Below are 11,414 nucleotides of genomic sequence, written 5' to 3'. Positions count from 1 at the left end.
ATGATCACAGATACATTGTATTCACATGAGTCACCAGCCACTTGAATCAAGGAAGGAAAGAAGGAAAATCCTCATGGAAATAATGGTCAGTCAAAGCCTGAATATCTGACCAGTGGTCTCCTAGCCCCCAGCCTGGTGCGCCTCCCCAGGACAAAGGAGACCCCCCTCCCTCTCCACCGAGACAAGGCCAAGCTGGAGCTGCAAGGCCCTGGGCCAGGCTGACAGTTTCAGGCTTTCCTCGGTTTTGCAGAGACCTCATGACTTTGACGACACAAGATTTTGCCAGTAGATTAGTGACTAGGCGGGATGGAGGCAGGAAGAGATGAAATGGGGTCGGCTTCCTGTAGCTGAAAACACCAGCTCAGATCCTTATCTGGGGTTGGGTGGGGCTGGGACCCAGGGTGCTGGTGGCGCCCTTCACTGCCCCATTTTGGGATCTCCTTTCACCATCCTCTTTCTCGGTTGGTATTGCAGACAGCCAGGGCGTGTGCCCATGGAAGGGGATCTGAGACCAGGGCATGTGCCCGTGAGGGGGATCTGAGACCAGGGCGAGTGCTCATGAGATGGAAGCTGAGGCATGTGTGAAAGGGGGAGAGTGTGGGTCTGTGTGGCTGGCTGGGGCAGCACCATCTTTGGGGGGCCTACGGGGAGACCATAATCTGAGCCTGGGGGGGTGTCACTGCGTCACTCCCTGGGGGCCACGCTCCCTCCCCGTTGTTTCAGTGACTCGCCCAGCTTCAGGCTATGGGGGTAGTGGCAGGGCCCTCTGGCTGTGCCTACGGTGGCGTACAGGACAGGACAGGGCTGGGCCCCCGCTCGGCCTGCAGTGCCTGGTGATACAGTTCAGCTTAGGTGAGTCCCTCGGCGCCAGGGTCGGTTTTCTGGGGCTGGGATGGGAGAGAATCACCGTGTGCCCGGGGGTGAATTGCTCCATTTCTCCCGCTCAGCTTCTCCCTGCGGCGCCGTCGTGGGGGGATCCGGCTGCTGGGGCCCAGCCGAGTCGGTTCCCTCGGTGGGATTGAAACGAGCCTTGGGGGGGTCAGGGGGAGGGACAGGACCGAGTTCCTGGCCCTGGGGGAGGGGCTGACACGGTGCCAGCGACTGGGCCGCTCGCCCCAGGACCCGGCGTTTGTTTTGTCTTCGGTGTCCAGCTGGGTGGGGGGTGAATTCAGCTCTGGGCTCCCCCCGGCTGGTCCCTGGGTTCAGGGCGGAGCCTTCCCTGCTCCCATGCTCTGCACAGGGGCGCCGAGAAGCCGCTTGTTCGGTAGCTGCCCCCGTCGTCCTGCCGGGCGCTGGGGGGGGGGGGGAATTCAGCCGCGGAGCCAGCAGGGTCTTTGTGATTTGAACAGGGCCCATCCCCATTCTTGGAGAGGGCCAATTTTCCGGCCTGGTGCTCAGTCCAGCACTGGATGGTGACGTGTCCCCCCATGGGGATCACCCCCCAGGGCTGGCGGAGATGGAGGGTTTGGGGTGGGGCCCCTCTGGATGCACAAACAAACCGTCATTAAGTGGGGGCAAAACAAACCTCAGCTGCCTGCTTCCCCCTCTGCCCGTCTGGTGCCCAGCGGGTTCCCCCTCGCCCAGCAGGTCCAGCCTGGCCCATCTCTGGGGGTCTCCCAGGTATCATGGCTCTGGGGTCTCCCCGGGGCCAGACTCTTCAGAGGAGGCAGCGTCCTGCTGCCCTGGGGTGCCTGTTGGGTGACCCTTCCCCTTAGCCCTCCCAGTGACCCCTGTATGCTCCCCATAGGCACCTCTGCCTGACCTGTCTACTCTGCTGGGAGCCCATTCCCAGGGTGTTGTGGCTTCTGCCAGACACAGCCAGGCCATGCAGGAGTCTGAGATGCCATCCACTTCCTCCCCAATCCGCGGTGCCCAGGCCTAACCAGAGGCAGCAGGACCTCAATGGGAAGGTCAAGGGATCTTTCCATTGACCATCACTAGGTTCCAGAGTGAACACATCACTGTGAATGTGCAGGTACAAGTGTTAACTCCATGTCTCTCTGGATTGGAATGTCTCAGCATCAACTTCCTGCTGTGCAGCCCCTTGTGGAGGGGACCCCTGCTTCTGAGCCCTTCCCCCAGGCTCTCTGCAGAGTCGGGCAGACAGACGGGATACACGGGACCCTTATACCCGGCTCCCTATCCCCCACTCACTTTTCCCAGGGGGATACACTCTGAGCTGTGCCCCATGCTGGGGGCTCTCTGGGGCCCCTTTTCAGCTCAACACCGTAGTCTGGGGGGCACCTGGGCAGGAGCTGTGCGGGGGATGTTACCTGTCCAGTAACACCCCGCCCCTCCCCCCCCCCGCATATGAAATGAGTCTGGGCGGGGGTGGGGGAGCATCAGGGCCTTTGCGGACCGGATCCGATCCACGGCGGCCCTTTGGCCTACCCCGATCTACACGTTCTGTTAGTCTTTAAAGTGCTACTAGACTGGTTTGTTGGTTTTTAAGTTTTTCCTGTTACAGACGAACTCGTCTCCCCCTCTGAAGCTTATAAAAAAGGTTCTATACTCTACCCTTCCTTTTGGCCTCCCTGTTTCCTTTCTCCTTTGGTGAGTTGGGCAGGCGAGAGTTTTGGTAAAAATGTCTCAGACGTGCACACAGAGCCCGCTCTACCTCAGCTGGGGCTGGATAATCGGAGCCTCCATTCTAAAGGAGTTGGCATTACTGAAGTGACAGGTCACCCCGCGATTTGTTGCAGATTTTCCATCTCCCAGTCATAGCAGAGACTCGGGATTAACGTGGCTCTCTCAGCTAAAAGTCTTGTGCATGTTCGGATGTTGTGATTGTGAACACCCGGAGAGGCAGTCTGCTCAAGGCAAAGTTGGCCTTGAATCTTGGTATCGATGGCTTCAGTTGAATGGCTTGTGTTGGAAGAGCAGCTCAGAAACACCTCTCTCCTTTAGTGATAGAGATGTAGCCGTGTTAGTCTGGGGTAGCTGAAGCAAAATGCAGGACAATGTAGCACTTTAAAGACTTAACAAGATGGTTTATTAGATGATGAGCTTTCGTGGGCCAGACCCACTTCCTCAGATCAAATAGTGGAAGAAAGTAGTCACAACCATATATACCAAAGGATACAATTAAAAAAAATTACTCTCTCCTTTACTTAAGGATAGACTCTCATGGCAGCCTGAAGGAAAAAGTCCTCATGGCAGCCAGAAAGCCGCACTTGCAGGGGATCCTCAGCCTTAGGCTACTTACTGCTTCAAGTGCCTTCAAGGAAGTGAGGGTGACTCTTGTGCTGTGTGTTAGTTTTATTTAAAAGTTTTTCGGAGTGTTATTTTAACAGGTAAGTTAATTTCTTACATTCATAACTCTCATGTCGTTTTTTGCTGGGCAATAATGTGAAAAACAATTAGGTTAACTAGGTAAGTAAGGGTGTGTCTAGACTACATGGCTCCATCGACAGAGCCACGTAGATGAGTTTACTAGGCATAGCAAAATGAAGCAGTGATTTAAATAATCGCCGCTTCATTTACATCAAAATGGTGGCCGCGCTGTGTCTTCCCTTGTTGACCACGGAGCATCTAGACTGCTCCGCTGTGCTGGATCAGATGATCGTTGGCACAGCACGGTGGCCATTTTGATGTAAATGAAGCGGCGATTATTTAAATCGCCGCTTCATTTTGCTATGTCTAATAAACTCATCTACATGGCTCCGTCAACAGAGCCATGTAGTCTAGACACACCCTAAATGGGCAGTTAGGAAACATGACAGATTGCTTGCAATACATTTATTAGGTATCTTGTTAGTCTTCAAAGTGCTACATAACTTTTTTTCTTTTCGTTTTACCAAGATCAGACTAACACGGCTACCTCTCTATTACAATAAATTTCATATGCTCAAAATCTTTTTAACTTTTTATTTATGAAAGCAATGTGTTACTCATTTGCTATAACTGTGGTTTTAAATGTTTGAATGAAATTTAGTAATGAAATTCACATTTAAGTTGTATAACATTAATTTATCTCGAGTTTTATAAAACTTATATATTTAAGAATTTGACATTTTTTATGTAGAAGACATGAACCTAATGAGAATGGGATATGAACAAATTAAAGAGAAAAAAGTATTTACCAGAATGTAAACCACAAAACTTTATAATTTATGTCTGTAGTTAGTAAAATGAGTAATTCATTGAACAATAAATATCCTAAGAGGTGGATTATTTACAGTGGTGTAGTGAGGAGGGCGGAGGGGGAGGGGAAGGGGCCCCTGGGTGCCACACTAGTGAGGGGCCAGTATAGTCTCTCTACATTCCCCCTGTCATCCCTCTGCTCACCTGCTCCTCCTCTGCCCACCGCCACTGGCTGGAGCTACCTCCTCCCTGCCTCTCTGCCACCAGCCCAACCCCCTCCACCTCTGCCGGAGGTTTAGAGACTGTGGGACCCAGCCCAACACTACAGGGGGTCGGGTAAGAAGCAGTACAAGCTCTCCCCACTCCTCCCAGGGTTGGGCTCAACTGTGCGCCAGGTAGGGGGCCCCACCATTTGGCAGCGGGGGGCGGGGTGTGTGTGTGCCAATATTGCCTTCACCCCCGGGCACATAACACCCTCGCTATGCCTCTGTGAGGCACAAAGGACACAGAAAGCGACCAGACATCGTCACCTTCCTGTCACTGCAGCCACCAGCTGAGCTCTGTATTTGGGGCTGGGTGGAGCTGAGCAGCGGGGCGTGGGTGGCAGTGCAGAGAGGTCCCACACTGCCCCAGCATGGCGTCTGCTCTCACCATCCTCTTCCTCGGTGAGTATCGGGGACAGCCAGAGTGTGGGCCCATGTGTTGGGTGGATCTGAGACCAGGGCGTGTGCCCATGGGGGGAAGGGGAGCTGAGATCTGTGGGATCCACTTGCTCTGGGATCTGGCCCCTAACGACCCGTCTCTTTCCAGGCTGCTGGCTGGCCGGGCAGAGCAGGGCGCAGGGACGTGAGTATCTGGGGGGCAAGGGGCACCTAGGAGAATTTCCCCAGGCAAGACGAGGGACCTGGGCTCCCTCCCACAGCCAGAGGCTGAGACCCCGCCCGGCTCAGTACAGGGATGGGCACCACGGCGGGAGGATTCACCTGCACCCAAGCCCCTGATCCCAGGAAACACCAAGTCAGCCCCCCAGCGCCCCACCACTTGCTCAAACGGCCCAAAGGTGGGGCAGGAACCTGCAGGGTAGATTCTAATTCACCTCCTGGGGTGATCCTCGTGGATGGGGGGAAATGTCTCCATCCGGTGGTGGACTGAGCACCCGGCCTGGAAGTTCCAGGGCAGCTGGCCCAGGACAGGGCTCCTGGCGATTGACACGAGTCGTTAGGGATTGTGGTTCCGGTTTCCATGGCGCCAGGCAGGGGCTGTGTCTGGCCGAGGGTCTGGCTGGGCCGATCCTCCCCGTCCTGAGATCCCGAGGGAGGAGCTGGCCCGAATCCCCGGGTCCCGTCCTCTCCCCAGGGAAGCGGCTGAGCCCGGGGAGAAGATGCTGTGGAGGGGAGGGCATGTCTCTGGGTAAGTAGCCACAGGCACCAGAGCTCCAGCTTCCTCACCCCCCCCCCCATACGCCACAGACGCTGGTTCTACTACTGCAAGGGGAACCAACTCAACTCTGCTGGGAACTACTTCAGCCTCTTCCTCCTCCCTGAAAGATGCTGGTTCTACTCCTGCAACGGGAACCAGCCTGCCTCCGCAGGAAACTACAGCAGCCCACACCCAGCCAGGTACCAGGGCTGGGGCAGGAAATCCCCTGACACACCTAGAAACAGATTCATACTACATGAGGAACTGATCCCTGGGGGAGCCATGAACAGTTGCTGGGTGGGACGGGGCAGATCCCCCCCCCAGTGAATGCCCTGTCTGGGCTGAGACCCACCCAGACTCATTTCATATGCCGGGAGGAGGCGGAGGGATGTTACTGGACAGGTGCCAGATTTACTTGGCAGGGGGAGGTTCCAGGAGACGTTCCCCCAGCACAGGTTCTGCCCCAATGCTCCCCAGACTAGGGTGCTGAGCTGCAAATGGGCCCCAGAGAGCCCCCAGCATGGGGCACAGCTCAGAGCATTTCCCCCTGGAAAAACAGGGGATAATGGTCCGATGTATCCCGTCTCTCTGCAGAAAGCCTGGGGGAAGGGCTCAGAAGCAGGGATCCCCTCTGCAGGGGGCTGCCCAGTGAACTTCCAACCCAGAGAGATGGGGAGTTAACACTTGTAACCACCCATTCATAAGGACACGTTCACTCTGGAACCTAGTGATGATCTTGTGATGTCCAGTGGAAAAACTGTTATGTCTTCTGCTACTGATCGCTTCTGCAGGGCATGGTTCTCCCAACAATCTCAAAGGCCCTTCCACTGCCAAAAGCCCTTCCCCATTGCTATCCCCCTCTCCAGTAATCCCTGTGCCGAATTCCCAGATAGGGGTGGGACCCAGGGGTCCAGGTTGTGGGATCTGGGCCCAGCTGGCTTCACAGAGCATCTGTGGTACTTCCCCCCTCCCACCTCTTTCCCCCTAGTACAGCCCCCTGCCATTGGCAGTGAATATCCCAACCACTCCTACCCAGAATCCCCTCTGCTCCTTGCCCCTGCACCAGCCCCATTACTGTGGGTCCTGGAGGGGGCGGGGATGGGGCAGCAGGTGAAGAACCAGCTGCTCACGGCCTCCTGTTGCTTCCCAGGTGGATCGGAATCAGATCTGAGCGGCGCCATCGTCTCTGGGGTGATTGTGGGAGCCGCCGGCCTCCTCCTCCTCCTGCTGCTCTTGGGCTTCCTCTGCCGCAGACGCACCCGAGCCCGTGAGTGCCCCAGCAAGGGAAGGGTTAAATTCGCAGCTAAGCAGGGCTGGGAAGGGGTAGGGCTTGGAGGGGAGACAGGCCAGGAACCCAGGGGTGGGGCAGGGGGCTCAGCAGGGGGCGCTGTCCCCTGGCTCTCAGCGCTGGTCCCATGCCCCCCGGGCAGCACTAGGGGGCGCTGTGCTGAACAGTGTGGGGTGGGAGGCTCTGTTGAGGGTGTGGGGTGTCTGTGGGAGGGGCTGAGGGGGTCGGTATGGGGCACAGGGATCTGTAGGGGGCGCTATGCAGCACGGGGCGGGGCTCAGACTGTCTCTCAGCAGCGAGAGGGATGGGGGCTCCTCTGACAGAGTGTATGTGTGGGGCGGAGGGGCAGGGCTGGCACAGGGGACCTGGGTCGACTCGTGGACAATTCTGCTTTGTGTCTCTGCAGGGGAGAGACCAGCATCGAGGCAGAGCAGGTGAGACCCCAGTTCTGCCCCCCGCCCCCATCTACCTGCCTCAGGACTCCTGGCTTCTCTTCCTGGCTCTGGGAGGAGTGGGGCCTAGTGGTTAGAGCCAGGGGTTGGAGCTGGGAGCCAGGGCTCCTGGACTCTGGACTCTGTTACAGTCTCTCTCTTCCTCTCTTCCTGCAGGGAATCTGAGGCTGCAACTACAGTGTGTAAGTTCAACAAGAGGGGGCGTCTATGGGGCAGAGAGAAGAGGGGAGGGGCAGGATGTCCCCTGGGGGCATGTCGATGTGGGATGCAGGCCTGGCTTGTTTTGTACGTTTGAGGGTGACTCTGCCCTGCTTCGTGCCTCAGTTTCCCCATGGGGCTAGAGACCCTGCCCCACCCTGGTGTGCTGGGGGCAGGCCAGTTTGAAAAGGGCTCACATAGGGGCTGCGGGGCTGGGCCCATGGCCTGATGTGGGCCCAGCTCCTCACCAGGGGGGTGTCTCTGTTCCACAGATGCCCTTGTGGGCCACGGGAAGCAGCAGGATGTCCCGGTAAGTGCCCCCCCTCACAAGCCCCTCCCCTCGCCCCCCTCATGCCAATGCACCCTGCACCACCACCCCCTCCCCACATTTGGGCCTGCGAAGGTCCCACTAGGGTCATGATGACATCGTCCCCACAGCCCCTCCTGGGCTCCTAGATCCCCACGGACAGACACCGACACTAGGGATCCGCCCCCCCCAGTATCAGGGGAAGAGAGGAGGGGGCTGGAGGCAGAGAACACAGAGAGTCAGAGCCTGGCCCTGCTCCCCACACTCACCCTGAGCCCCCGAATCCTCCCAAACCTTTGTGTGTGTCTGAGCTGTGCAAGGGCCAGTGGGACTGCATGGGGGCAGGTGCCAAGGGGGGGAGGGGCATTTCCTGATCTCTGCCATGGGGCTCTGGGTATCAGGGCCCGGTGGCTGCGTGTGTGTGTGTGTGTGTGCGTGCGCTGCTGTTGGCACACACAGTGATTCTCTCCCCTCCAAACTCCAGGAGCCTGACCCCGGCGCCGAGGGACTCACCTACGCCGAGCTGGACCACCAGGCGCTGCAGACCAAGCGGGAGGCCCCGGCCCCTGCTCCCGAGCCCGTCCTGTACGCCACCGTCAGCAGGAGTCAGGGGGCCCCACTGCTACCCTCAAAGACTGAACCTGGGCGAGTCACTGAGATGACCGGGCAGGGAGCGCGGCCCCCAGAGAGTGATGCAGTGACCCACCCAGGAGAACAGGCACAGCTTACGGTCTTCCCATACCGCCCCTCCCCCTGAGGCTGGTGCTGCCACACACAGCCGCACAGACCCACACCCGCCCCCTTGGTCACTTGCTTCAGCCTCCATTGCATGGGCACACGCACTGGTCTCAGATCCCCGCCCATGGGCACACGCCCTGGCTGTCTGCAACACCAACCGATGAAGAGGATGGTGAGTGGAGATCCCAAAATGGGGCAGTGAGGGGCGCCACCAGCAGCCCGGGTCCCAGCCCCACCCAGCCCCAGATAAGGAGCTGAGCTGGTGTTTTCAGCTACAGGAAGCCGACCCTATTTCATCTCTTCCTCCCTCCATCCCGCCTTGTCGCTAATCTGCAGGCAAAATATCGTGTCGTCAAAGTCATCAGAGGTCTCTGCAAAACCGAGGAAAGCCTGAAACTGTCAGCCTGGCCCAGGGCCTTGTAACTCCAGCTTGGCCTTGTCTCGGTGGAGGGGGGGGGGGGGGGTCTCCTTCGTCCTGGGGAGGGCGCACCAGGCTGGGGGCTAAGAGACCACTGCTCAGATATTCAGGCTTTGACTGCTCATTAGTTCCATGAGGATGTTCTTCTTTTTTTCCTTCTTTTCTTCCTTGATTCAGGCGGCTGGTGACTTATGTAAATAAAATTAATCCGTGATCATGCAATTAAAGGAAGGTGTCATAAGGCATGTGAATGAGGGGGCAGAGTTAAGAGTGACTGGGAGACAGTAAGTGGCATTTCCTGGTTTTGGAGGCTTTGATTCTTCTCCATGAAGATTCCCCTCCCCCTTTCTTTCTTTCTTTCTTTCTTTCTTTCTTTCTTTCTTTCTTTCTTTCTTTCTTTCTTTCTTTCTTTCTTTCTAAATTCAAGCAGCTGGTGACTCATGTGAATACAATGTATCTGTGATCATGCAGTTAAGCGAAGGTGTTGTGAGGCATGTTAGTGGGGGGCAGAGTTAAGGGTGTTTGGGAAACAGGAAGTGGCATTTCCTGGTTCTGGAGGGTTTCAGCTGCCCGTGTGTGGCACGAGCCCTGGCCCCATGAAATAAGGAACTCCTGGGTTTGTGGCCCCTTGTGCCGCAGCTGAGCGAGGATTGTGGCTTTACTCTAAACTGCCTGGCTTTAAGGTTCTTCTCTCAGCCTGGGAATTAAATTAGGCAGGTCCAAAAGAAAACAGGAGCAGGAGAAATTCCATCCTGTGCCCCCATTGGGTCATTAGCTGGGAGAGACCCAGCCATCTTCCCATGCCCCCGACAGAGGCCCTGCCCTGTCCCACCCCCAGAGCTGCCAATGGGTGTGTGGCAAGGCCTCAAGAGAGGGGAGTGACGCAGGCTGTGTTGGTGCAGCCACTGGCTAGTGGGCAGAAGGAAGCTGGGGGCCAGGCAGGTTTGACTCTGTCATAACCCAGAGTGCTGGCCTGGTGGCTAAGGGGTTAACCCTCCTAGCCAGGTGAGTGGTCGGCCAATAAAGATAGAGGTACGAATTTCAAACTGGGACAAAGGAGTTTTTGATTTTCCCTCCTTTGGATACTGAGGGAGACAGAAGACGTGTCTCTCTCGGAGAACAGACTCTTCACCATCTGTAAGTAGGGCAAAGTCCAGGGAAATCCGTCAGGTTTTTTTGTTTTCTGGTTTTGGAAATTTGGATCTGATGTCTGTGCTGTTAGAAATGGGTTTTTTCCCCTCCATTCCGTAACTAAGTCCTGAGCCCATGGGAATCCCCCGTGTGTTTATTAATTTGTGACTCTGACCGTCCAGTCACGTTAGTTATGCTTGAAACAGTCGGATTGTTTTGGTAATAATAGTTCTTTCTTTTTTATTAACCTGGTTTGGGTTCATTTCTGTGTCCTGGAAAATCTGTCTGTGGGTATCTGCAGGCCGCTGACTAGGGGGCAGCTACCACAGACCGAAATTGACATTTTCTCTTTTCTTTCTCAAGCTATTTTTGGGAAAGAACTTGGGGTGCTCTGGGGTTGGTTTTAAGTGTCCACCCCTGTTTGTGGGTTCAAAAGCACTTGGTGGCAGTGGATTTTTATCCCCCAAAATCTAGGTTTTTAGGATTTGGGGAGAAGTTTTATACCAAAGCCTCAGAGATCAGGTTTGGGGGTACTTTTGCAGGCCCCCTCTTTTGCATTCATTGTGCCAGAGTGGGGATTAGCCTTGGCAGACTCTGATCCCGGTTCTGGCAGGGGAGTGGGGACTAATAGTTAGAGGAGGGGTTGGGAGCCAGGCCTCCCATGTAACAACCAAGCCCCTTCATTATGCAGATCCTGGTTGGGCTCAGCAGCCCTTAAGCCTCCTCCAGCAACACATGGGGCAGAGCTTCCCCCCAGCTGCTGCTGCAGAATGATATGGATGCCAGAAGCAACTCAGGTGCTCCCCTCCCTTGGGGACACACCCAATTCCCCTCCTCACAGACCCACAGGTTGCACCCACACTTGGGCCATCAGCCCCTGGGGGAGCCTGCTTCAGGGTGACACTCCCTGCTCAGGGGGGCCCCCTCCAGTGTGACAACCCTTTCCTAAGGGGCCAATCTCAGGGCTTGGGCCCCTCTGCCTTCTGGGACCAGACCTCTCTGAGCCCTCAGCCTGTCGCTGCTATGGGCCCCTCAGGATGGGGCTCAAACCTTCAGTCTCTTGTACTGGGAGGGAGGAGACCTTAGCCACTGGAGGAGCCCCTGAGCCACCCTGAATTCAGGGCCTCCCTTAACCTTCCTATGGGTATGTCTACACTACCCTCCTAGTTCGAACTAGGAGGGTAATGTAGGCATACCGCACTTGCAAATGAAGCCCGGGATTTGAATTTCCCGGGCTTCATTTGCATAAGCGGGGAGCCGCCATTTTTAAAACCCCGCTGGTTCGAACCCCGTGCAGCGCGGCTACACGGGGCACGAACTAGGTAGTTCGAACTAGGCTTCCTAGTTCGAACTACCGTTACTCCTCATTTCACGAGGGGT

General features: G+C 56.3%; 1 protein-coding gene across 1 annotated transcript; it reads left to right on the top strand.

Annotated features, from left to right (window-relative positions):
- The first annotated feature begins 4,639 nt into the window (after positions 1-4,639).
- LOC142825589 (uncharacterized) lies at positions 4,640-11,171 on the top strand. Its single transcript, XM_075917498.2, has 8 exons — positions 4,640-4,748; positions 4,894-4,929; positions 5,553-5,702; positions 6,653-6,769; positions 7,197-7,224; positions 7,399-7,424; positions 7,713-7,750; positions 8,232-11,171. The coding sequence occupies exons 1-8, from the start codon at positions 4,718-4,720 to the stop codon at positions 8,502-8,504; spliced, it is 699 nt and encodes a 232-aa protein (XP_075773613.1). The 5' UTR covers positions 4,640-4,717; the 3' UTR covers positions 8,505-11,171.
- The last annotated feature ends 243 nt before the right edge of the window (positions 11,172-11,414 follow it).

Source organism: Pelodiscus sinensis, chromosome 18 (genome assembly GCF_052426305.1).
Source record: "Pelodiscus sinensis isolate ZL-2025 chromosome 18, ASM5242630v1, whole genome shotgun sequence".
NCBI classification, from domain to species: domain Eukaryota; kingdom Metazoa; phylum Chordata; order Testudines; family Trionychidae; genus Pelodiscus; species Pelodiscus sinensis.
This window is presented reverse-complemented; position numbering and strand designations above follow the sequence as displayed.

Coding starts and splice junctions, on each gene's coding strand:
- LOC142825589 (XM_075917498.2), top strand. CDS start 4,718: ATGGCGTCTGCTCTCACCATCCTCTTCCTCG. Junction 5,703..6,652: donor AGCAGCCCACACCCAGCCAG/GTACCAGGGCTG, acceptor GTTGCTTCCCAG/GTGGATCGGAATCAGATCTG. Junction 6,770..7,196: donor CCGCAGACGCACCCGAGCCC/GTGAGTGCCCCA, acceptor GTGTCTCTGCAG/GGGAGAGACCAGCATCGAGG.